General features: G+C 44.5%; 1 protein-coding gene across 1 annotated transcript in view; it reads left to right on the top strand.

The window, feature by feature from the left end:
• LOC144505341 (uncharacterized) overlaps window positions 1-27,157 on the top strand; it is a 171,384-nt gene that overhangs the window by 116,696 nt on the left and 27,531 nt on the right. Inside the window, exons 9-12 of the mRNA XM_078231461.1 lie at window positions 15,426-15,502; window positions 18,570-18,614; window positions 19,967-20,035; window positions 24,363-24,461. Coding sequence (XP_078087587.1) covers window positions 15,426-15,502; window positions 18,570-18,614; window positions 19,967-20,035; window positions 24,363-24,461 — 290 coding nt within the window. The remainder of the gene's footprint in view (window positions 1-15,425; window positions 15,503-18,569; window positions 18,615-19,966; window positions 20,036-24,362; window positions 24,462-27,157) is intronic.

Here is a 27,157-nt window from a genome sequence, read left to right as displayed (position 1 = left end):
CATGACCATAGATAAGCTAGGCCAGGTAAGGGTGGGTTTTCTCACTGAATAACACCAATTGGCTTTACAAAGCAGCAGTTTTCAATGCCATATTTGAGGTGACAGTGGCCCTGATTTTACCGGCACTCCCGCCCTGAGGCTCGCAGAACGCTTTCTCCGTTGGCCTCATTCGTGATCTCACGAGCCTTGGGCGGGCATGCTGGTAAAATTCCGGCCAGTGTCTGAGTGCTGCAGTGGAAGCACAGACTGAATTCATACAATCTGAGTTTGTTGCGATATACACGCATCCTACTGCTATCATATCTGTGGACACTAGCGCTCTAAGAGGCTAACCGGCTCTCAGAGCCTCCCAGCAGCTTGTACTCCGAAAGATTGTTAGGATGGCTGAGGGACTGCTCATGGGAGTGGCAGTGGCTTTGTGGAGTGTGAACCTGATGTCCACCCACAGGATAACAATTTGTCCTCCCTTCCCAGCCAGTGCCCATCCTATTGTTTGTGTGCCAGCCAGTCCAGACTTCTGCCTTCCATGCCCAGGTAGTTCCATCCGCAGTCAGGTGCCTAAGTCCAGACCTTGCTGAGGTTGTCCTGCAGGACCTTCGGTAGTCTCTCCAGTGAAAGTCAGCTTCCTTCCACTAGCCGCGCTGCAGCCACTGGGGTAACAGTGTGTGTGAGCACCAGGACAGGCAAAGGCACATGGAAGACAGGCACTAAGGGAAAGCACAAGTGCGATTATTGACTTTAGTACAGAATAGTGAATGGCTTGCTTGACAAAATTAGTTTGAAATGGTTGTTTAGTGGTGTTTCTATTTCATCATTGTGGACAAGAAGTGGCAGAGATTTAGGGAAGGCAAGGTGTGGGACTGTTGTTTATAGAGAGAGAGATAGAGAGAAAGAGAAGTGAGGAACAGGGAAGACTGCCTCAAGAAATGTAACCACATCTTTGCCTTGTGCATCTTTTCTCCCTGTCAACTTCACCTGCTTTAAACAGTAGCTGAAAACTAGCAGCATTTCTACAAACTGAGACAAGCTGGTAGGAATTAATCAGCAACTAAACTGAGTGTTGTTGATGGTCCTTTTAAATAATGCTGATGGAGGGTCCTCTGTTACGGAATGCAGCTTCAACTTGTTACAGACAGGAAGGGGTCTAATTTAAAACAGCCCTGATGTCTCCCCTCACCGTCAACAGAAAGGTGCTCTTGTTTTGATTTTTGATTCCTCCCTTTATAAGTGGTGGCGTATTTTCCCACTTTTACAGGGATCCAATCCTCTATTAATAACACCACAGCAAACTTAAGATGGGGTAAACTCAGAGGGTTAGTTTATTTTATACATGCGTGAAGAGGGTTCACAATGTTGTCCGCCTTTTTGCATCGATACAATAAAAGATGGATAAGGGAAAGAAAGAGATACAGGGCAAAGACTGTGGACAAAATGAGAATTATTGTTTCACTTGAGTTCAGAGTCGAGAATCAAAATTCCAATGGTGTATTCCTTCAGAGAGTGAGGCTGATGGAAATAATCCATTGTTCCAGTCGCACTGATTTCCACAATGGGAGAAGCGCGTAGAGATGAATTAGTCTTACAGTAGGCACCGATACAGAGTTGAGACGTTCCTGTGCAAAGAGCGTAGTTGAGGACCAGGCAATTTTAAGCTGGATAGAGTTCTAGTCCTGCTGTTGTTTTATTGGTGGAAAATGGCAGACTGCCTCCTTTAGCTTCACAGTGCAATATTACAGGTTCTCGCAGCTTGGGGAGGTCATGTGACATCACTCCCACTTCTTCCGTGTGTGTGTGTGTGTGTGTGTGTGTATGTGTGTATGTGTGTGTATGTGTGTGTGAATTGCAAGAGATCTGATACCACACCTGAAGCATTGCATGCAGTTTTGGTCTCCTTATCTAAGAAAGGATCTACTTGCCAAAGGGGGAGTGCAGAAAAGGTTCACCAGACTGATTCCTGGGATGGCAGGATTGTCGGATGAGAAGAGATTGGGTCGACTTGGGCCCATATTCACTGGAATTTACAAGAATGAGAGGGGATCTCATTGAAACATATGAAATTCTGACAAGGCTGGACAGACAGGATGCAGGAATGATGTTTTCTCTGGCTCATGGAGGGTGGTCGAGAACAAGGGGTCACGGTCTCAGGATATGGGGTAGGCCATTTAGGACTGAGATGAGGAAAAGCATCTTCGCTCAGAGTGTGGTGAACTTATGGAATTCTCTATCACAGAAAACTGGGGGCCAAGTTATTGAACACGTTTAAGAAGGAAATGGAGTGGGAGTGTGGCATTTTCTACGTTTCTGTGGCGCCAGGACAGAGCTGAATTTTGTGGCTTTTGTGCTTTCCAGGAATTTTGTGTTGCATGACAATTTTTGCAATCTAATAATATTATTCAACTAATTATACTCGCCCCATAAATGTGGTTGCTTGCCCCCAGTGACTGGTTCCCTTTAAATAGCTGCAACAACCCTCAGGATCGTATTTAAGACAGGGAACCTGTAATGAAAATTACAAAGAACAGAACCCGAGCGTTAGTGCATGATGATCTTGCTCAATGAAGGTAAAATCCATTTCTCTCCTGCCTCTCCTCACATTAGGAAAGTTCCTTTACCTATTTGTTTACTGTTTTTCTTTTTAAAGACGTTTTCATGTGGCAACAATCTCGCCCACCATTTTCCTCAATTCCCCTTGCTTGTTATTCGTCCAACAGCTTTTATAGGAGTGTTTTTGATTTTTTAACAGCACAAACAGAAGACATCTGTAGTTAGCCTGTATCTTTATGTTTGTATTTTTGGATCCAACACAGAGACTTTCAGGTAAATAAAACACAGCTGCTCATAATTAGCCTGTCTCTGAAATGTTTACTTGAGAAACATTTGGAATAAAATTCCAAGAAGTGAATTTACACGTAGGGAGTGATACAGAGGAAAATAAAATATTCCATTAGTAATATATTTTTTTCAAATTTCATCTGCCTCTCCCAAACGCTGCCTGTGCCAATGGACAAGTGCATCGGAGCGAAACTTCTATCCGCCATTTTGCTGCAGTTGCTAAGCAATTGTGCTTTGAGTACATTGTCACACTTTTCTGCATGTGGAATCATAAATCCAGTTTATGTTGTGAGTTATGCTTGGGAGGGAGTGGAAAATGTGTGCGCGGCAGGAATTAAGTTAGAGTCCTTTTTTATTCTCTCGTGGTATGTCAACGTTGCTGGCAAAGCCAACATTTGTTGCTTATCATAGAATCAAAGAATCCCTACAGTGCAGAAGGAGGCCATTCGGCCCATCGAGTCTGCACCGACCACAATCCCACCTATTCCCATAACCCGACATATTTACCCTCCTAATCCCCCTGACACTAGGGTCAATTTAGCATGGCCAATCAACCTAACCTGTACATCTTTGGACTGTGGGAGGAAACCGGAGCACCCGGAGGAAACCCACGCAGACACGGGGAGAATGTGCAAACCCCACACAGACAGTGACCCAAGGCCGGAATTGAACCCGCGGTCCCTGGCGTTGTGAGGCCACGATGTGGAGATGCCGGCGTTGGACTGGGGTAAGCACAGTCCAAGCACTGGGGTAACCTGGTGTTGTGAGATTTCTTACTGTGCTAACCTGGCCTTGTGAGGCAGCAGTGCTAGCCACTTTGCTACCGTGCCGCCTCCTTTAAGTGCCCTTGAGAAGTGCTGAATTGGAGGTACATGAAGACAGGGGGACTGGTGGCAAAGAATCTGTTCTGAGAGGAGTAACTTTTATACCCGCTACTGCTGCTTCAAGGTGTAATGGCAGCGTTGAAGGGCCAAGCTGGAGTACCAAGATGGTCGGGAGACTTGGGAGCAGAGTTGCATTTGACAGTAATATAAAAGCAAATATTGCAGATGCTGGAATCTGAAACAAAAACAGAAAATGGTAGAAAATCTCAGCAGGTCTGACAGCATCCGTGGAGAGAGAATAGAGCCAACATTTTGAGTCTGGATCCGAAATGTTGGCTCTATTCTCTCTCCACAGATGCTGTCAGGCCTGCTGAGATTTTCCACCATTTTCTGTTTTTGTTGCAAACTTAACCTGAATGTGTATCTTTCTACTTAAAAGACAAAGCTGAAGTTCCAGATGATTTGAGGACCGGCAAAAGACTTTCAGTTATGGAGGAAGTAGTGCCTGCCCGTTATAAATTTATGGGAGAAATTTGCGGGTCACTGCCAGCTTATTTTCGCATAAAAAACAGGGCAGTACTGGCCCCAAAATAGGATGGAAATGGAATTTCTGCCCATTCTGTATCTTAGGCAGATGAGGCAATGAGAGCTCACATTGGAAATGTGTGGAACCCTAACAAAAAATGCAAATCCAGTCAAACGATGTAGTCAGGGCTCCCAATACAAGTTTTGCCTCTGCGCCTGTCTAGCTCTTAATGCTGCCCACAAACCATGGGTGGTACAAGTTAGGAGGCAGCAATTTCCAATGATATTTGAAGGGATCCTCAGTTGCTCTCGAGGTAGAATACAAAGTTCTGGGAGGTATCTTGCTTGAATTACATATTAGTTACACACACTCCTTAAGCTATTTTTAAAATGTTTGTGGTGGTTGTAGAACATTCATAGAAATCATAGAAATCATAGAAACCCTACAGTACAGAAAGAGGCCATTCGGCCCATCGAGTCTGCACCGACCACAATCCCACCCAGGCCCCCATATCCCTACATATTTTACCCGCTAATCTACGCATCCCAGGACACTAAGGGGCAATTTTAGCATGGCCAATCAACCTAACCCGCACATCTTTGGACTGTGGGAGGAAACCGGAGCACCCGGAGGAAACCCACGCTGACACGAGGAGAATGTGCAAACTCCACGCAGACACTGACCCAAGCCGGGAATCGAACCCAGGTCCCTGGAGCTGTGAAGCAGCAGTGCTGACCACTGTGCTACCATGCCATTCTTCAGGGGCTTCTGGCAATGCAGCTTTATCTTCATAGAAATGGTTCTTGCAATTCCACTGCATTGGCACTTTGCCCCTTGGGCAGTGCCAGGAGGCCCAGGCTGGCACTGCCAAGGTGGCAATGCCTAGGGGGCACCTCCCTGGCGCGCGACTCTTTGGGGGGGCCTTGATTGCCCCCGCTCACTCCAGCAGAGTCAGGCCGCCAGCTCCCCACAAGTGGGCAGCTATACTAAACCTCACAGGAGTGAAATACTCCTGCTGGGGGGATGAGCAGCTGGCGGGCCCAGAGGCTTCAGTCCTGGGCCCACTAATGATATTAAAATTGTATGTAAATTCATATTTAAATAAATTATGACAATGCCAGAAATCTGGTTGCCAGAGATGTGCGGAGGCCTTGGCGCTGTGGGAGCCCATGAAACGACTTCCACTAGAATCTCCGAGCCTGCTGTGCTACAAAGGCAGCGCAGTGGGATGGGAGAATCACCCCCAAAGAGTTTGATGTGAAGGATTGCCCTGTAACCACAACGTCTTCATGAATTGCAATGGCTTCTTTCCATTAACGTGTAATGGATAATTGATCACCAGCCAGGTATTATGTAGGTCTGTGCTTACTGCAGCTTCTCCATTACCCTCCTCTAGCCTCTACACAACAAGAGCTTTCCTCTCTGGGGCTAAGGGCTATCTCCCGCCCCCTTGGTTCATGACTCCTCTCAGAAACTCACATTTAAGGGCCAAACTGCCCTACAAAAAAATCCATGGCTTTGACTAGGAGCCCTCATCAAGAAATCGAGGCTGGATCATAGAATGGAAGCTGATGAAGGGGGTCAAAAGATGGTGAGGAGGCCTGATCAGGAGTGAGATCAAAGGCTAGGGTTAGAACGGAGCTAGGTGATTCGGTGGGAGCAAAGACCTATGTTCTATAAATGTAGGGATGGGATCTACCCCTCCCAGCTCCATATCCAAGTAAGTGCATTTCACAAACCTAGCTTTTTCAATAAGAAAAGAAAAAGAGTTTCTAAGTCCTTTGGACAAACAAATTTGTGCGGCCTAATGGTTTTCACTCCTTTGCAGTTGTTGTTAAAGGTCCTAACAACCATTCTTTTTCCAATATTTCTATGTTGCTGGACAGCCAGAAATGTTTGCATGTTTCCTGCTGCTATATTGGAGATCATGATGTGGAGATGCTGGTGTTAGACTGGGGTGGGCACAGTTAGAAGTCTCACAACACTAGGTTAAATTCCAACAGGTTTATTTGGAATCACGAGCTTTCAGAGCTCTGCTCCTTCATCCACTCACCTGATGAAGGAGCAGCGCTCTGAAAGCTCATGATTCCAAATAAACCTGTTGGAATCTAACCTGGTGTTGTTAGACTTCTTACTGTATATTGGAGATGTGGTTTGTCAGTTAGCCCCTGAAAAATATGCGTGGCACGGCTGAAGTTATGCATCATTGTACTATGTTAAATTTGTCTGAATTCACATGCATATTAATAACGCATAAAGCCACCTTAACACGTTGACTCACGACAGTAGGTCACTGTTCAAATTGCCAGCAATCAGAATATATTTACTTCACATTTTGAACATTCGAGTGGTTAAATGCATACAGACACGTTAAATTCCTTTACATTTTGAATGGCTTCAGTGAAACCCTTAAATTGCTTAACTTAAAAATGCATTTCTAATGCTGCACCTCTTAAAACGGTAATTCAAAATCATATTTCTGCATCATCCTCTACATATGGTCAACATTTTAGCTCGCCACCAGAAAGGGAAATTTGATTATTGTCGTCCAAATTTGTGAAAATGTGCAAACATTTTCGTTGATAAAATTATTCACTTGAGATCCTTCAAATTGAGGATATATCCTAAAGGTTCAAATAATTTAAAAATTACAGCCATGTGTCTTACCTGACTGCCGGCTCCCGAAACATGCATCTAAATGTGAAGGCTAGAGTTTCATGTGACCTGGACTGACATTATTGAAATAGAAGGATGTTTTTGGTGATTATGTTAATAATATCCACTGTTACGTTAAGTAAGCAGATACAAATCTGCTTTTTTTTTGCTGCTGTCAATGGCTTCTACTCAGTAGTTCTTTACCAGCATCAGTAATCTGAGTCTATCTGCTGCCGCTGTGTGGTCAGCCGGTAGAGGGACATTTGTATTATCAGGGGAAATGCACAGCTTTCCAATATTTCCACACAAGGATTTGAGTTACAGGATAGATCAGGGAAAATTGAGAAATCATAGAATCTATAGTGCAGAAGGAGGCCGTTCAGCCCATCGAGTCTGCACCGACCACAATCGCAACCCAGGCACAATCCCCATAACCCCATGCATTTACCCTAGCTAGTCCCCTTGACACTAAGGGTCAATTTAGCATGGCCAATCCACCTAACCCGCACACCTTTGGATTGTGGGAGGAAACTGGAGCACCCGGAGGAAACCCACGCAGACACGGGGAGAACGTGCAAATTCCACACCCGTCACCCAAGCCAGGAATCGAACCCGAGGCCCTGGCGCTGTGAGGCAGCAGTGCTAAACTCTGTGCCGGGGGAAACTTAATTTACAAGAGCAAGTGAACTTAGGAGGAAGTGGGAGATTAAAAACACAGAAATTAATAAAGCATCTAGAAATTGGCTCCAACCTACTGACTTGCACCTTAAACACAGCGTGTTTAATTGAGTGTGAGAAACCCCCCTCGGGGAAGATGGGTTGCCAATTTAAATATGTTAATAGACTATTAAGAATTATTTTCGTAGAGGTTTTGGGATTTAATTCTAAGTGCTCAGGTTTCCTAGGTTTCCAGGAACTTGCCAGTGAAAGCAAAGTGAGAATGCCACAGGTTTGAAGGGACTCAGAAAATGACCAGCAAAAATTCCCCATCAGTGCTGAAACCCCTTAGCTGCTTCCTTGGCTAGTTTTGTGAAAGACTTTTGCTCACAGTACTTGTTCCTGAGAGTTTATTGTCATTACTTCACAGGCGATTGATGATTGTTAGTTTGGAAGTCGCTATCACTGCCTGGGAGGTTTGTGTGTCTGATCTGTGATATATCAGATCAGCTGGGGTGCCCACTTATGGTGATTTCAGGTTGAATCTCCAATTAGGAGCAAGTTTACCAACAGTAGCAGGAAGAGCAGAAATAGCAGAACTACTGGGACAACAGCAATGTTGCCATGAGTTCCACAATATCTCTGTGGGTGTGCACAAAATCCACAGGGCGGCACGGTGGCACAGTGGTTAGCACTGCTGCCTCACAGCGCCAAGGACCCAGGTTCGATTCTGACTGTCTGTGTGGAGTTTGCACATTCTCCCCATGTCTGCTTGGGTTTCCTTCAGGTGCTCCAGTTTCCTCCCGCCTTCCAAAGATGTGCAGATGAGGTGGATTGTCCATGCTAAATTTCTCCTTAGTGTCCGGGGAATTAATGGGTTAAATACATGGGGTTACAGTGGTAGGGCCTGGGTGGGATTGTTGTCGTTGTAGCCTTGATGGGCCGAATGGCCTCCGTCTGCACTGTAGGGATTCTATGGGGTGAATTTTTCCGTTCTGCTCGCCAAGGGAATCATAGCGGGCGAGAGGTGGACTATGGAAAGGTCCGTTGACCTTGGGCGGGATTTTCCGGTTTGGGTGCAAGCACGGCCAGAAAATCCCGCCCGATGATTCTGTGAGAGACAGTAAGAGCAGCAGCAGCCTCTTCCTCATAGAGCTGTCACTCCACAGGGGAGATGAGTGAGTACATGAGATGGACTTCACAGGAGGGGACACTCACAACACTGTAACATAGGGCAGATTTAGGACCCTTACATGGCAGGTTTTCCCTGGCTAAGATGGTTCACCATCAGCCGCCGACGGGACTGGAAAATCCACCAGTGGGAAGGATTGGAATATCCTGGTCACAGGGTTTACAGAGAGAATCAGCTCCCTGGCCGTGTCTAAACATCAGTACCTCAAGAGGCTCAGAGTTTCACATCAGATGATGACAGACCTGAAGAGTCACTGCCATGAGGTGAACCTGCTAACGAGCGTTACCATCTTGCTCAACTCCTTTGCATCAGGCTACTTCCAGGAATCAGTTGGATTTATCCTACATGATACAAAAGTGCGTCAGACTGATGGCTAATGCCATGTTTGTCAGGGCAGGCAATTATACATACTCTGCCATTGGTGATGCAGTTAGAATGAGCGGGTTTGTGGATTTGCCTTGTTTTCTATGGGTGGAGGACATCATTCAGTGCACTGCACGCACATCACCCAGGAGTGTTTGTGAACCACTGGAGTGTCCACTCAATGTACAGCCAGTGTGTAACCACAAAATAATATCTCTGTGGGTGTGCCCAAGATTCCCAGACATCTGCCATGATGCTTTCACCCTGCGTCAGTTCACCCTCGTTCATCTCTTCTCACTTCAAAGCAGATTTACCAATTGGCTGCTTGCAGGATACCCACTTAAAGCAGACTTATCGATTGGCTGCTTGCAGGATAAAGCATGATTGATGCCATCCGAGAGAAACACAAACACTGAGACCCAGGAGTGCTACAGTGAAAGTCACGTGACAATGAGATGTGTCAATAAACAATTAATTAGCATGTTAAAGACATGCCTCAGATGCCTGCACAGATCTGGAGACGCCCATCGACATGCACCAGCCAGCATCTCCAGAATGATTACAGTGTGCTGTGCTCTCACAGCAGTGGAGTTCAGATCTTCAGGAGGAGCACAGAGCCTCTTCAGAGGGGGACAGAGGATAGGGTGCGGCCAGTCCATCAGCCGCAGTGCACATTGCTGCTTGGGATACCCAAGATGCCGTCAGCTTGGCACAATTTCTTTAACTTGTGCCAGTGCATCCATCTGGCAGCCACATGCTAAACCCAACCCACCTTTCCCCCAACACAAACCAGTCCTGCAATCATGCAAGTGTCTCTTTCTCACCCACCCACTACCTGGCATTGAATGGACTGATTATTCACAAGTGAAATGGCCACTTGCCAGGCAGAGGGTAAGAATGACCAAAGCAGGAAAGTTTGTGCAAAGAAATACCATTTGCGTGGCTCATAAATGAAAGATGAACTTATCTAATATTGTGTCACACACCCACATGCATACCTGTGTGTTAGTACAAATCTTTGTTCTTCCTTTTTCTGTTATTCCTACATGATACAATCCCTGTTACTGCAGCAGAGGTAGCAGCAGGCCCGCTCAAATCCTTACCCTGTTCTTGAACGACATCCACTGAATCTTAGAACTCGTGAGGGTCCCATTAAAAACTGTTCCATCCACACCTGAGCAAGAGCAGATTTGGCCGATGGGCTTTGGGGCAGCACGTTGGGTATTGACTGAGGTGGAGCCCTTTGAATGGAGTCCCTGACTTCCATATCCCTTTCACCGTCATCTTTCTCCCAGCTTACCCAGGCCCCCTCATAAGCAATAAGCTGGAGAGCCTGGTGCTGCAGGTCACTGGGGTGATGAATGACTACGGTTAGCCTTTCATCAGTCTTCCTGAAGGAGCATGAGGAGGAAGAAAAGGAAAGGGAATGGAGGAGGCAACCTCGATAGCCCCTTTCTATCTGGGTTCTCCAGGATTGTTCTCCTTGGAAAGGCAGAGACTAAGGGGCGACCCGATAAAAGTTTATATAATTATGAGGGGCATAGATAAGGTGAATAGTTGGAAGCTTTTTCCCAGGGCAGAAATAACAATCACAAGGGGGCACAAGTTCAAGGTAAGAGGGGAAAGGTTCAGTAGAGATGTGCAGGGGAAGGTTTTTACACAGAGGGCCTGGAATGCACTGCCAAGTGAGGTGGTTGAAGCAGACACATTAGCGACATTTAAGACATATCTGGATAACCACATGAACAGGCGGGGTATAGAGGGATACAGGCGGTTACAGGATAATGTGATCTGCGCAGGCTTGGTGGGCCGAAGGGCCTGTTCCTGTGCTGTACTGTTCTTTGAACAATCCAATCGAGTTCAATACCAGTAATCACAACGCCAGTTCCCCGTTCATCAAGTTTTAAACCTATCTGCCTTCTGTCACTGACCATCACAACTTCCATTTGCTACAATCAATAAAAAAGCCATCAGAAAATATCATTCTAAATCAAATTTATAAATGAAATCATCAAGTAAAAAAGTGAACTATACTTTCCCTTTGTGCCTGTCTTCCTTTGTCTTTTCTTTTTATTCATTCGTGGGACATGGGCGTCGCGAGCTGGCCAGCATTTATTGCGGGTCCCTAGTTGCACTTGTTCAGAGGGGAGTGGAGAGTCAACCACATTGTCTATCTCTGTACTTCTATGTAATGCTACCAAAGAGACTGAAACATGGCTGCTGGAAGGCTGTGAAAACTGCAGATGGCCTTGGAGGACAACCCCAAACACCTGTGACCCAGAAGGCCTGACTTCAGGCTGTATCCTTTTGGCATGGGTGGCAGCTGTCTGAAAGACAGACAACCGCAAAGGCACTGGCAGAGTGGTGGGGATGGACAAATGCTGTCCTCTTGACCCTGTAGCTACACCTCAGACATCTATTGAAGGACGGATAGCTGAACTGCCCTGCAATTCTCTTTACACACTGTAATTCACAACCATAGGCATGGTGGATGGGAGGCCCATGGTAATATCATTTGTGTGTGTAGTGTGGCAGGGTTGAAGCTTTTCCCTCTGCACCACAGCTCTGGGGCCACTCTGTGCCTGGGTGCAGAAATTATTCGAATGAACAAGCACACACAATTGGTGAGCTGCCTGTATTGCAATCAATGGGGGCATGGGTTAAAAGTGCATTGCAATCCCTGTGCCCATTATCAGGAGCTATCCAGTTTAACCCCTCATATGTTTGAGAATTTTTTGTCCTTACTGTCTGAACAGAAAGAAGCCCTCTGCCTGAGTTTAGAATTTAGTGTCTGCAGGGTCTAGCTCCCCAGAGTACTTCCTAAATGTGGCTTGACGCTGGTGATGATCCCAAGCAGTGTGAGGTGGTTTCCCTGAGGGGATCTCTCATTGTTATGCTCCAGAGTCAGAAACATACATAACTCCTGAATTATAGCATCATTTTTAATATCATTCTGAAGTGGAAACTGTACAAATGTTGCCACAAATCTAATGTACATCTGAATTTTAGGAAATAGAAATTTAAATCTGATTTTTATTACTTCTGCTAGTATAGCCACGGGCTAAACTTTCCACCCATTGACCATGAAGTGACTGATAATTTAGCCCATATGTCTTTATCTGACTTCATTTCAGTTGACTGACATTTGTATGCGTGATTTATGATTCTATTTTTTGGTGCATAGAAATGTTGATGATTTGCTAATGGTCACAATATCACTGTGCCTCTTGTGCACAAGATTGACTGTACTAAAAAAGAAAGGAGCATAAGTTCATGGCGGATGAGTGCATTGATAACTATATTAGCTGGTACATGACAAACGCGGTCTATCACATATATAACCTTATATAACCACATTCCGGGGGATTCTCCATCTGCTGTTGCCAATTCTATTCCCCCCCCATCCCTTGTGTCTTACCTCCGCACTGGTATGATATGGTGTTATTGCTCAGTGCCCTTCATTCCTTCAGCATGCAATTGTCATTTGTCAATGATTAGGGCTTCCCAAGAGCCAACAATCATGTTGCACTGCTTCAAATGAATCTTCATTGTACACTCGCAGTGTCTTAGTTATCTGCCCTGTTTTCTTCTGTCATTCATCCATTCTCCATAAGGTTCTTGATTAATAAGGGGATCAGGGGTTATGGGGAAAAGGCAGGAGAATGGGGATAAGAAAAATATCGGCCATGATTGAAAGGCGGCGCAGACTCAATGGGCCAAGTGGCCGAATTCTGCTCCTATGTCTTATGGTCTTATGGTCTACCTGCTTTGGTAATAATATGGTTTCCACCATAACAATATGTCCAACTCATGGGAGCTAAGCATTGATTACTATAGCTTCAATGCTGAGGCTGTCAGCATTTGCCAGTACATCATTGTTTGTGATCATGGCCTGTCAACTAATATGATGTAATGTGTAAAGGTGGAACTTTTCCAGCTGTTGCCTTCTATACAGTGCCCATGTGTTTGCCTATATATATATTATATTTATATATAGAGGTATCTCCAGCATCACATGACTCTCATAGCTCAGCACAATCCCTCCTAAAATGCTTTGGGCTTGATCCTACCAGCCATTCACACCACACTCCCATGGGCACCCAGCCAAATCTCCATTCACTGCAGCGGAATGGGAAAATCCCGCTGGCATGAATGGCTGGAACATTCCGGCCATTATCTTCCTTATTATACAATGCCGAGGATAGAATATTTTTCAAAAGCATTTCTATCCAACAAAACAAAATGGGTATATTTTGTTCCTGCTGTATTTTATTTTTATGTTTTATTTAGCTAGCAACTTCTGCTACTTAGGGAATGATCATTTACTAAATCAGTGCATTCATTTTATGAATGATGAATTAGTGGGAGAGATGTTGAAGACTCTCCCCTGGTGGAAATGGCACTGTACCACCCCGGAAACAGGGGTGGCTGATGTTGCATTGCAAAAGGCCAACAGATGGAACACCCAGCTGAGTCCAGCATTAGGCCCTTTAAATATGCAAATTGGGGTCCTATGACAATTGGCATTTTTGGGCTTCATTGGGTGGAGCCTGAAGTATACACATTCTGTAGTGTACACATTGGGTGGAGCCTGAAGATTACACATTCTGTATTGTACACATTGGTTGAAGCCTGTAGTACGCACATTCGGTATTGTACACGTTGAGTGAAGCCTGTTGCATATATATTCTGTAGTGTACACATAGGGTCGAGCCTGTAGCATGCACATTCTGTAGTATACACATTAAGTGGAGCCTGAAGTATACACATTCTGTAGTGTACACATTGGATGGAGCCTGTAGTACACACATTCTGCATTGTAGCTAATGCACCATCCAAAAATGAGTCCAAAAAGTTATATTTTAGATCATTTTCATGGGATCAGGAGGAGCAGGAATGGTTCAACAAAACAAAAAGCCTACCTGAGCCTATGCTGCATTGGGTCCTCAGCCCCCGAAAACAGCCCCTTCCCCTGGATGTACCGTTTCTTTGGGGTCAGAAACTGGGCAGGAGGTCTGATGTAGCAGCAACCCAGGCTCTCAATTTCCATTGACAGCCTGCTAGCCATATGTTAAGTTCCCTGTCTCGTAAAGCTGGCTCAGCTTTCCCTCAGAATTGTTAAACAGCCAGCAGAACATTGCTCGGGGCAAAATCTACCCCAGCGTTTAGTATGCTAATTGAAGTCTTGCATGCTTATTTGCTTTGTTCTGTAAGTAAGGCAAATAAAACATTGTTCAGTAGCTGAACTAAAGTCTAACAAAAACCTAAATGTTTCAACAATTGTACTTGATCCTAGGAGGAGGCGGATTATTCAATTTGAATGTCCTGGCATATTAGGAAGTGTAGCTCCAAGCTGATGGACATCTTTTCTATTTTAATTCCTGCGGATGTTTGACAGCCTTACACAATTGTGAAAGATACATCATGATTTTCGCCTGTTCCTGGTTGAACATCAAAGAGGATGTAAAGCATAGGGTAAATTTTCCTGAAAACACCATTGAATACAAAAACACTTGACACAGCAGGCCAGTATCAGAGAGTTCATTACCTTAACAAGCAAAGATTAACTTTAAACCCTTTTCTCACAACTGTGTAAAGGAATTAATTCGCAGAGCAGCACGACACATGGTTGAATAACATATTTGTCCTGATGTTAGATTAGACCAATTTGAATTGAAATAACTTTTTCATTGACACTAAGAAGAAATTAAACCCCTTTGTTTGCTTCCCGCTCGCTCTCTTTAGAGGACTTGTCATTCATTATCCAAAGTAATACAAATGTTGAATGCTAATATCTGACTGCTGTTAATATAGCTACGAAAACAGTCTGTTTTTAAGGCTCTGAAGAAGACTCGAAACGTTAACTCTGTTTTGTTCTCCACAGTTGCTGCCAGACCTGCTGAGTCTTTCCAGCATTTCAGACACAATCATAGAATCCCCACAGTGCAGAAGGAGGCCATTCGGTCCATTGAGTCTGCACCGACTCACCGACAGAATATATTACCCAGGACCTAACCCCTGAAACCCCACATATTTACCCCGCTAATCCCCCTAATCTAAACATCTTGGGACACTAAGCTGCAGTTTAGCATGGCCAATCCACCTACCCCGCACATCTTTGGACTGTGGGAAGAAACCGGCACACCTGGAGGAAACCCACGCAGACACGGGGAGAACATGCAAACTCCACACAGACAGTGACCCAAGGCTGGAATCGAACACGGGTTCCCTGGCACTGTGAGGTAGCCATGATAACCACTGTGCCACCGTGCCGGCCATTTTCTGTTTTATGTCAGATCTCCAGCATCCGCGGTATTTTGCTTTTATTTTGTTTGTGAAGGTCTTTGTGTTTACTGAATATTTTGTGGTTTTTCACCTGAACATTCTTCATCTCTGCAGGGAGAAAAAGGCATTGCAGGTCAACAGGGATTACGTGGAATGGTAGGATTAAAGGTAAATTATCAATTTACTGCTTTTTCAAAATATATTATTCTGGATTTTACAATCCCCCCACCCCATGATGGGTCTGAAGAGACTGTGGGGGAGAGCGCTCATAAAGTTCAGAGGGCGACCTTCCCCATGTCAACCTGTCTTTCCAGCGTTATATGGTGGGGGAGGGGAGCATTGGGTGACATGCCCACCTTTGGACCTATTGAGGCACTTAATTGGCCATGAAGGGTCTCATCCTGCCCCAGCCAATGTTTTACCCATGACAAGCAGAGGCCCATGTCGTGCCTGAAGCCCAGCAGCTTCAGCAAGTGTGGGATGACCTCATTTGCGGTGGAATCACCTGTCACCAGCTGATTCAACCCCTCCTGCCTCCCCCTGTGCCAAGGTCAACCCTCTGTCCAACCTCTTGAACCAGGCCCTCCATCCCCTTGCCATTCTCAATGAGACCCCGCAGCCCCAGACTTACCTGGGCTCCTCAGCACTGGGGACTGCCTGTAGTCCCAGTATGGGCAGCACTCCCGGCTGGCAGTACTGGAACTACAGAGGACAACAGAGCTGGTGGCCATCGAATAGGACAGCAGGTCCTGGAGGAGTAATTTCCTCCTGAGAAAGAGGCGGAAATCTCACCTCAAAGTAATTAGCGCTGCTCCCAGCATTATATTGCTGTGGACCAGCCATCGGATCTTGGTCGTGATCTCTCCCTACATTTTAGCAGGGGGTGGGGTGTGGAACCGCACTGACCTCTAACTGTCCTTCAGATAGGTTAATTAATTTACATACGAACATATGCATTAGAAGCAGGATTAGGCCACTCTGCCCTCTGAACCTATTCTGCCCTTAGTAAGACCATGGCTGGTCTGACTGCTATCTCCCACCTGCCCCCAATAACCTTTAATCCTTTTGTTATCAAGAATTGATCTACCTCCACTTTGAAAAGTTTACCATAAAAACATTATCCGTTTCATCCTGAAGAATAAATTATTGTGACATAACTTTAATACAATAATCAACAATTGATTACCGGGAGGAAGCGTCACTTTATATACATATCAATCCACTTTCAATTATAGATACAAACAGAGGTGCTATTGAAAAACCATTCTTCAAACAGAACATGTCAAAATGATCGGCAGAATTTTTGTGAGAGACTCTAATACAACCAGCGTCATTCAACCAGGTTCAATTGCAGGGGAAGGATGAAGTGTGAAGCTGTCTATACGGTTAAATTAGCTTCAGTTATAGAATCCCTACTGTGCAAAAGGAGGCCATTCAGCCCATCAAGTCTGCACCAATCACGATCCCACCCAGGCCCGATCCCTGTAACCCCACGCATTTACCCTGCTATTCCCCCTGACACTAGGGTAAATTTTGCATGGTCAATGCACCTAACCCACACATTTTTGGAGTGTGAGGAGAAACCGGAGCACCCGGAGGAAACCCATGCAGACATGGGGAGAATGTGCAAATTCCACACAGACAGTCACCCAAGGCCAGAATTGAACCCGGGTCCCTGGTGCTGTGAGGCAGCAGTGCTAACCACTGTGCCACCGTGCCACCCTGCTGCTAATAACATGAAAAGTAAAAGCAAGAGTTGAATCAGAGCTCTCTGTACTTCCTATCCCACAGTAAGTCACTTCATCTCTATCATTTCTGACCTCCAGTATATCCCCAGTACCTAAGGTGTTTGTCCTTAGCTATTAATCTCATTCTAGTTTTTCCATCCTGGTTCTGCAACTGTCTCCCAAACAATGTCCCAACTTGTACTTTCCACCCTTTCAAGCGTAGTTTAGCAAAGGTGACAGAACACTTAGACATCGTGTATTAACATTCTGGAGATCTCAGATTGCTGGCCTCACCTCTTCAGTCGCACTATTGTTTGCCTCGCCTACTTTGTGCCCAGATTTCTGCTTCATACCTTCAGAATGCACAGCACCCAGGGATTTTCCATTATTCTAAAGGTGTTATAGAGGTACATACGAATTAGGGACAGGAGTAGGTCATTCGGCCTCTCAAGTCTGCTCCACCATTCAATAACATTGTGACTGATCTGATTGTAACTTCAACCCCCTACATCCCTCTCTACCTCCAATAACCATTCACCCCTTTGTTTAACAAGAATCTATCTAGCTCTGCCTTAAAAATATTGGAAGATTCTGCTTCCATCACCTTTTGAGGAAGAGAGTTCCAGACATTCATGACCCTCTGAGAGGAAAAGATTACTCTCGGCAGGATTCTCCAGCCGCGTCTGTGGTAGGACCCGTTGCAAGCGAGAACGGAAAATTTGGCATTCCAGTCAAAACTCCATTCACTTCTAGCGGCACTGGAAAAGCCCAGCCGCAAACAAGGATGGAAGATTTTGGTCTCTGTATTAAATGAGCGACCCCTTATTTTAAAACAGTGACCCCCACCCCAGTTCTAGATTCTCCGACATCCACTCTGTCAATACCCCTCAGCATCTTAAAGGTTTCTTCTAAACTTCAAGCTTTCCTCATAAGACAACCGGCCCATTCCTGGTATTCGTCTCTGAACTGAATATTCGTATCCTCTCTGAACTGCTTCTAACACGTTTACATATTTCCTTAAACAAGAAAACCAATACTGTACACAGTGCTCCAGATGTGGTCTCACTTGTGCTCTGTACAACTGAATCATAACCTCCCATCAATTCCCCTCATAATAAATGATAAATTTCTATTAACTTTCCTAATTTATTGCTGTACCTGCACACTGGCGGATATGATTGATGGTTTTCTGTATGGCAATAAAGACTTCTCAAAGACCAAAGCTGCCAAACAAATTAATTTGACACCTTGCAAATATTTTGTCAGTAGATACAAGTATTGTTCTAATTTAAAATTCCTGCAATATATACAATATGTAAGAATAAATCAAGGGAGGCAAGCATTTTGAGTCTGAAAAGAATAAAGATTAGCACATGATTTGATTATTATTGAATAACATGCATTTAATTAAATCATAAAGCACACAATTGAATTGAATTACGGTTGCACACTGAATTTTAATCTGTAGTCAGCAGATTTTAACAAAGATATCGTGGAATTTGTTTTAGGGTGAACCTGGAGAAAAAGGTGAAAAGGGGCGTGCGGGACTGAATGTGAGTAGCAATGTTGTTGGGTTATATTCATTCTGGAGTTAAGGTTTAATACTACATTGCGAGAAATAATAAAAATTATTATTCTGCCAATACATCTGTTACGATCTGGAACAATGTGACTTTATTACCTTTTAGCTGTGTTTTCTCTTCCCAACACTCCCAGAAGGGACTACACCAGTAAAATTCTCCAAGTCATCTTTAAATGATAGGGAAGATTTCCCCTGTACTCCAGGTGTCATTAAATAGTAAATGATTCAATTATGAAGGTGGTTTCTGTTAGCTAGCATGCAGAGAAACATGTCCTCTATGAGAAGAATAAGTCGTATATTGTATTTGCACATATCAGCCTGAAACTTAGGCTGAGATTTTCCAGCCGTTCACGCTAGTGGGATTCTCCAGTCCCGCAGCAGTCAATGGGTAATTGGCTGAGCACCAAGTTCTCCATCCTCACTTGCAGCGGCGGCAGAACGTAAACGGCCAGAAGCTGGCTGTCCAATCAGTCCCGGTCCACTGGTCTTTCCCATTGAATCTGCTTCCATCACTCTTGTGCAATCTGTTCAAATATTTATTTCTGCAGCCATATTCTTCGGGAGATTAATCCTGAAGTACAACAAAGCCACACCCTGGCCTCCCACTGCCCGTAGCATGTCAGACATGCTGAAGTGCTTGATAGCTGTGTACTACATGCGTGATCATGCATGGTAAGATCATTGTTTGGCACACCAGGCGCATCTCTGATAGACACAAGTAGCTTCAGGCCCACTTTTACTGGCATCAGCAGCCATGGAAAAGTTACTGATTGCCTTTTGTGTGTTGCGCACACCTGGTGTGAAGGAAGTTGAGAGATCACCACGGTGCAGTGAGTGAGGTTTGGGATGAGCACTGTTTGTATCTGGGATTGCCAGCGCCAGAAATTTAGAAGTCACCCTAGTCCAGCTCGTCAGCTGAAGAATTTGAACAGAATTTCTCAAGCAGTGCTAACCACGGTGGCACAGTGGTTAGTAATGCTGCCTCACAGCGCCAGGGACCCGGGTTCAATTCCGGCCTTGGGTGACTTTGTGGAGTTTGCACATTTTCCCTGTGTCCACGTGGGTTTCTTCCGGATGCTCTGGTTTCCTCTCACTGTCCAAAGATGTGTGGGTTAGGTTGATTGGCCATGCTAAATTGCCCCTTAGTGTCAGTAGGATTAGCAGGATAAATATGTGGTATTAAGGGGATAGGGTCTGGGTGGGATTGTTATTGGTGCAGGCTCAATGGGTTGAATGGCCTACTTCTGCACTGTAGGAATTCTACAATTCTATGATTCTGTTCACTGAATACCTCTTCTATATTTGTTATCACCTTGTATGAAGGGTCAAAAAGGTGAACAAGGAACAACAGGGATCATAGACTACGATGGGAAAATTCAAGAGGCACTACAGGTAATGTCTCCACATATGAATATGAATTAGAATATGGAAAATTGAAAGGAAACTGACACAAAGATTATGACAAAAAGTTGTCTTCCAAATGCCAAACTAAATCAAGGGTTAGAGATTTACCATATTGGTATATTTGATTTGATTTGATTTATTATTGTCACATGTATTAGCATACAGTGAAAAGTATTGTTTCTTGCGCACTATACAGACAAAGCATACTGTTCATAGAGAAGGAAACAAGAGAGTGCAGATATATTCAAATGATATATTCAAAAAGTAAATGTTTTCACCAAATCCCCAAGGGTCTTATCAATATCTGGATATGGAATGTGACAGGATTTATTATTGCAATTTTCATTCAGCTCCATAAGGTATCTGCCATTGTGAGTTCCAGGGTCAGGGTGAAATCCGAGTTAATGTTTTTCAAAAATATGTACATGTAATGGTTTTATCCAATTGTTCCTTAGGTTTGATCCAAATTCCAAATAAAAGACCAAATTCTATATTGCAATGCAGATCAGATTACTTTCACAGGTCACCTTCTTCCTCGAAACAAAATGTCAGCCCTGGTCTAATTATACATGCCTTGCAGTTTGGCTCAGCTTAAGTTACCATCCTGAAAAATGTCAAGCATTTCCTAAAGCACATATAAAACTGTAACATATATCTGTTCACATGGTGCCTTCACTCACTTCTTGCACTGTAAGAATATGGGAACAAGAGAAGGCCTTTAACCCTTTGAGCCTGCACACTAATCCGATACACTCACCTTTGCCCCATTTCCCTGAATATCTTTGTTTAACGTGAGGCCGCACCTGGAGTACTGTGCACAGTTTTGGTCAACTTATTTGAGGAAAGATGTAGTGACATTGGAGGCAGTTCAGAGGAGGTTCACTAGATTGATTCCAGGATAAGGGGTTTGTCCCTTGAAGAGAGATTGAACAGTTTAAAAGTTAAAAAGTTTATTAGTCACAAGTAAGGTTTACATTAACACTGCAATTAAGTTACTGTGAAATTCCCCCAGTCGCCACACTACGGTGCCTGTTCAGCACATCCTTCAAACTGTGAGAGGAAACCTTAGGCCTATACTCTCTGGAATTTAGAAGAATGAAGGGAGATCAAATTGAGATATTCAAGATGATAAAAGGTATGGATAAAGTCGATGTGGAGCAGATGCTTCCGCTGGTGGGACATTCTAGGATGAGAGGTCTGATGCACTATCAACACCCAGAGACGGAATCTGGAATAATAGGCTTTTATTAACTATAAAAGGGAACTAACTCTACAGTAAACTCTAACCGAGGGACCGGACCAGAATGAGGCGAAGGGGAGGAGCAGCCACCTTTATACCTCAGTGAACAGGGGAGGAGCCTCAGGCAGCACCGGTAGGGGTGTGTCCTGTCATCAGAACATAACAGTGGTTATCAGAACATAACAGTGGTTTACCACAAGGTCATAGTCTTAGGATAAGGGATAGCAAATTTAAAACAGAGTTGAGAAGAAACTACTTCTCCCAAAGGGTCGTAAATCTGTGGAATTCGCTACCCCAAAGTGCGGTGGATGCTGGAACATTGAGTAAATTTAAGGAGGAGTTAGACAGATTTTTAATTGGTAATGGGTTGAAGGGTTATGGGGAGAAGGCAGGAAAATGGGGATGAGGAACATATCAGCCTTGATTGAATGGCGAGCAGACGCGATGGGCTGAATGGCCTAATTCTGCTCCTATATCTTATGATCTTAGGAACTTATGAACTTGTAAGCTGATTTAAAAATTAACAATTGATTTAGCATTTAAAAGAGAGTTCCAAATATTTCCTAATTTCACGACAGAAAGCTCTGACTCTAATCATAGAACCATACAGAGCAGAAGGAGGCCATTCGGCCCATCGAGTCTGCACCAACCACAATCCCACCCAGGCCATATCCCCATAACCCCGTGCATTTACTCTAGCCAGTTCCTCTGACACTAAGTCTTCAGACAATGCCTCCTGGTCCGAGACTCCCCGACTTTTCAGAGAAAAGGAAACAGAGAGCAGTTTCTCTCTATCCATCCCACAAGAAGCAATTGTACTGGATAATTATCCAATGCTGGACTTCCAGCCCACCATATATTCATTCATGTGGACATCACCGGCTGGGCCAGCATTTCTCGCTCATCTTTAGAACCAATTTTTAAACGGACCAACTTTTAAAAAGTCTGCCCTGCAGCGATAACACACCAGGGTGGCATAAAGCAGGCTGAGGGTCAAACTTCTGCCCCCTCAGTAGACAGGAAGTCCCGCCCTCAAGAGAGGCCAGCTAATCAGATTGGCCAGCAGCTCCTGCAGTGCCAGCAGCACCTGAAAGTGGTAGTGGACATCACCAGGACTGCAGGCATCTCCACAAAGAAAAGGAATGGTCACTGGAGTGAGGCAAGTCCCGGGGTTAGAGGGTGCATGGGAAGGGATGGGGGCACCCTGGGTTTTGGAGGGGGGGGCTGGGTGTTGGGTTTTGGAGTAAAGCTGGGGAGAAACTAAGGGGAGGGGATGACAACTTGGAGTGGAGGTGCCCCCCATCTGCAGGGCACCTACCAATTTATGTGCCCCCCTCCCAATCTTCTCAAAATAGCAGTTTTAAAAACAGCCTTTGCAGTCTGGCCCACTGGCCACTGACCAGCCTTCCATGGCAGTGAAGGCAAATTGAGGCTCTTAATTTCTACTTAATCTGGCAGCTGAGGTCTTCATTAGGTCCAAGGGCAGGTTCCTGAGTGGGCACCAGATCCTTATTATAGTGAAAGGGTAGGAAGGAGGTGGGCTGGTGATCTGATATTTTATGTGCCCCCTGCTAAATGTGCACCTGGTAGAGGGCCATAAATCCAGCCCTGCTTTTCTCTGGGGAGGCCCAATGCTATTCCATGGTAAACAGGCATTTAGCTGGACAGCACTGTGCCTCCTGTTGGATTAAGTCTCCAGTAGGGTGGCTATCCCACTCCTGCAAGTTGCTGACCAATCAGAGGCTGGTAGCTCATCAGTACTGGCTCCGCCACCGGGAGCTGTGGCCATTGTCAGCACTACACTGGGAACTACCACATGAATCACCAATGGTTCCCCAACTAGAGGTGAGTGTGAACGAAATGGAGGTCACGAGTGAACAGGAGGGGGCATTGGAAGCAATAACATGGAGTGGCTTCCTCTGGAACCCCACTTTCCAGGTACCAGATCACTCAATCGGGCACAGAGTGCCTCTGAACAAGGGCCACAGGCTGAATACCAGAGCTGTTGGGGAAAGACCCTTACGTGTTCCTTAAGCGGCTACTTAAGGGCCTCAGTTGGCCTCTAATCAAGAAGCCATCTGCAACTCTTCCCACCCTGGACTTTATTACCAGCTTTAAAAGTGTTGGACATGTTTGACTGATGTCATGAACCAACCAATCGGGTGATGAAGAGTCCATTTGTTTTCTAATTGGATTGGGGAGGTGAGCACCAGTAGGACGGACACATCCAGTGACAAATGGTGGGAGAGTGGAGGCAGTTGGAGGCATGAGGTCATGTGATGACACACCAGGAATATGTCCAATCAGAGTTGGCAGCCTTAGCACATTCACACACTGGTCAATGTCAATGTGAACGGATGCCAAGTCTGTCCCCTGGTCATTAGGAACAAAATCTCTTCCCTTCACACCACTGGGAACATTTCAAAGCTATTTTTCAATACATGGTTTGAAGTTTAGGTGGCTACTCCACTGGCAGAGAAAGAGGAGAAATATTGGCCTCCCCTATTGGCTGCCTTGATTGACCATTCCAAATTAGTCATTGCCGCACTCACCAATAAAGCTACATTCGCAGCCACTGCCCTAACAAAGGTCTAGAAAGTTGAAACAGCGTCAGATCCTCCAATGACACCAAGGAGCCTGACTCCTAAAGGACCTGTAAGTTCATCCTTGGATGGTAATCAATTCCCCCCAAGGATAAGTGACCTATTCCTCCTGTACAATGGAGCTTTTTCAATGCTCCCCCAAGCCCCATGGAAATTCTGTGGTCTGCAGTCATTCTGTTCTCATTTTCTCGGCCCTGTATTAAGTCCCCCCCGCAAAGCACGCACCATCCATGAAGAAACTAGCCAATTATTTAGGGCTGTTTGACAAGTGTAACTGGCCAGCAACATTTAATTGAGGGCTGATCCTGAAACTCTATCGCGTGTCTTCATTGCTGCCATAGGCTCACCAGCTTATATTGCATTTACTTTGGGCCCAAACTGAGAATTCCTACCCAGTGTTCTTGATGTTGACATGTCCTAATGGTGATGATGTTACATTGTGAGCCCTCAGTTGGTGTGCATTGTTTTTCAGGGTATTATTGGCCCTAAAGGGGACTCAGGAATCCCAGGAGTCCCAGGAATTCCAGGGCAAAAAGGTGAAAAGGGAGATATCGGTTTCTCCGGTCCACCTGTAAGTGTTTATCTAAATGTATTTAATTTCTTAAGAATGAGAGCAAATCCTCAGTATAAGTAAATAAGATGTCAGATATCAATAAAACAGAAAGCATGAAGACTCACTGGGAAGAAATCCAGCTGGTTGTAATTCCCGATCTTCGTTTCTTGGTCCTTCTAGAATTGATCACCTTTACCTTTCCTATCCTAAATAAACTGCCCCCTGCTGGGTATCATTGCTATCATCACTGAGAAGCAGATTATCTGGTTATCATTGCTTAGTATGGAACTTTGCTTTGTCCAAATTGCCCACTGCATTTCCTGTATTAAAACATTGCCTGTATCTCACCTTGACTGCAAAGCGATTTGAGCAGAACATTTGGATTGAGGTCAAAAATCAGGATTCCACCAGTGGGAAATCAGTTTGGAAACTTCACCTTACTGCATTGATGACGGGCAGGGCTTCCCGGTGATCCACGGCAGGAATGTCATTTGCATACATTACCATATCATGAATATTCATTAAAAGCTGAAATCATGATCCCCCTCCCAATCTTGCACCATGTCAGCAGGAAATTAGACCAGTCTAAATCATGTTCGGAAACGCTTGGCATGCAGCTGCCAACCCTCACTTCGCTCATGACTTTGAGGTGAGTGCAACATTCAAAGACCACCTGCAACAACTTTCCTCTGCATTCTCACCAATGCCAGTGCTACGCCACACTGTTGGGGATATAGGATTGGTCTGTTCATTGGCTCCCTCTAAACTCTGGGAAGGTGTGTTCTCTGGGTCACAGACAGGGCTGCATTCTGAGACAGAGACCAGCACTGCGACTGAGGTTGGGAAGAAGGATGACAGAGACATGGGGGACATTGGGCTGTGGTGGAGTTTTAGGGATGTGGGAGACCAAGGATGAAGAAATTGGAGCTGACATGGAAGACTAGAATGCAGACATAATAGTGGGTAGATGGGAATTGAACTGTATTAATGGGAAGGGATGCATGCAGATTCCAGAGTATTAACTCTGCCGACAGCTTTCTGCCACAAGACTCTCTAAGGACCATTGTGGATTTCTTCCATTAGCTACAAGCCTTACAGATGTTTTTTTCCTCATGAAATCCAGACCGAGATAGAGCCCCACTAGCATTCAATGCAGCGAATGGTGAAGTTAATATTTGTTTCTGCTTGAAACGCAAGCCTATCAGCCCCTGCTCACGCTCTTAATCTGACGAGTTGCAATTTTCACCAAAACAAAGCTACAACTGCCTTTTGGTGTTTCCAAACTGAACTGTCTGCTTCAGACAGCAAACAAACATAGATATTTTAAACAAAAGTCTCTCCTATCCGAGGCTCCACCCTAATCACTGTCTCTGTGACAATGTGGCATGTTTTAGGATGCTTCAAATAGAAATGCAAACAATTGATTTTATCTTCAAGGCTATTCTTTGATTATATAACCCATATGGAATAATTTATATTGTATGAAGTTTACAACCCTTTCGCCAGACTCCCTGACTCCAGTATAAGATTAGAGGTCAACTTTGACCTTGAAAGACAAACACAGGCTACCGTTTAATTGTAATAAATTCCAGACCTACCTCAGAGTTCCTTATCAGTCTTTCAATCAGATCCCTATTTACCTACAGTTAAAACTTTAATTACTGAAACTAAAAGTTGTGTTCTAGAATATATAAGCCAAAATCTAGATATTCGCAACACAGCATACTACATCCCCAACAATCCATTTAATCTTCCTCTCCCTCCAAATATGTATACTGTGGTTGATTGCTGCTACTAGGGTGATGAGAATCTGATCACATTAGTTTGTGCAATATCAGCATCCTGCTTAACCCGGGTTGTCTTCAACTTCTTCTCCATCTATTTCTACTTCCCTAACATTGCTCACCTCTACCCCTGTCTGCCTAATTGCCACTGAAACCCTCAAACATACTTTTGTCATCTCTAGATTTAATTACATCAATGCTCTCTGACTCGTCCACCCTCCATAAACTTCAGCTTAGCTGAAATTATGTGGCCTTAATATAAGTCTGCATCAAGTTTTGCTCACCTGTTATCCTAATCTTGTTGGCATTCATTGGCTGTGTTATAGTTTCAAATTTGTGTTTAGGTTCTTGCATGGCCTCACTCCTCCTCTCGCTGTGACCTGTGTAACACTAAATCCTTTCTGAACTCTCAATCCTTCTGACTCCTGACTCTTGTGCATCCTTCATCCTTCAGCCCATGATAGGAAGCTCTTCTCTCAGCTGCCTAAGTCTCACTCTCTTTGAACTCCCTTCATAAATTAAAATGCATCTGCCCCTACCTATCTTCCTCTATAACTGTTCCAGTTTACCTCCTGGCTATTGAAGCAGGTGAATCTGGTGTGAATGATACAGACACAGACTGCACTAGCACCAATGAAGTGAGGCTTCCAGAATTTCAAGACCAATGATAAATTAATCATCTATTTTTAAATTTATTTCTGCTTATTAAATTTTAGCCGCAATCATAATGTACAGAAAATATTTTACAGTACAGCAATAACTTAATAAACTCATACTTGGAAGAGAAGGAAAAGAGAAGTGAAGGAAGAAGAAAAAGGAAAGAATAAACCAGGGAAAAGATGAATAATAAGAAGATCACCAACATTCTATGATTCTCTGACTCTCTGATTCTATGAATCATAGGACAGCTACAGTTTCACATGATATAAT

Source organism: Mustelus asterias, chromosome 16 (assembly GCF_964213995.1).
Source record: "Mustelus asterias chromosome 16, sMusAst1.hap1.1, whole genome shotgun sequence".
Lineage (NCBI taxonomy): Eukaryota > Metazoa > Chordata > Chondrichthyes > Carcharhiniformes > Triakidae > Mustelus > Mustelus asterias.
This window is presented reverse-complemented; position numbering and strand designations above follow the sequence as displayed.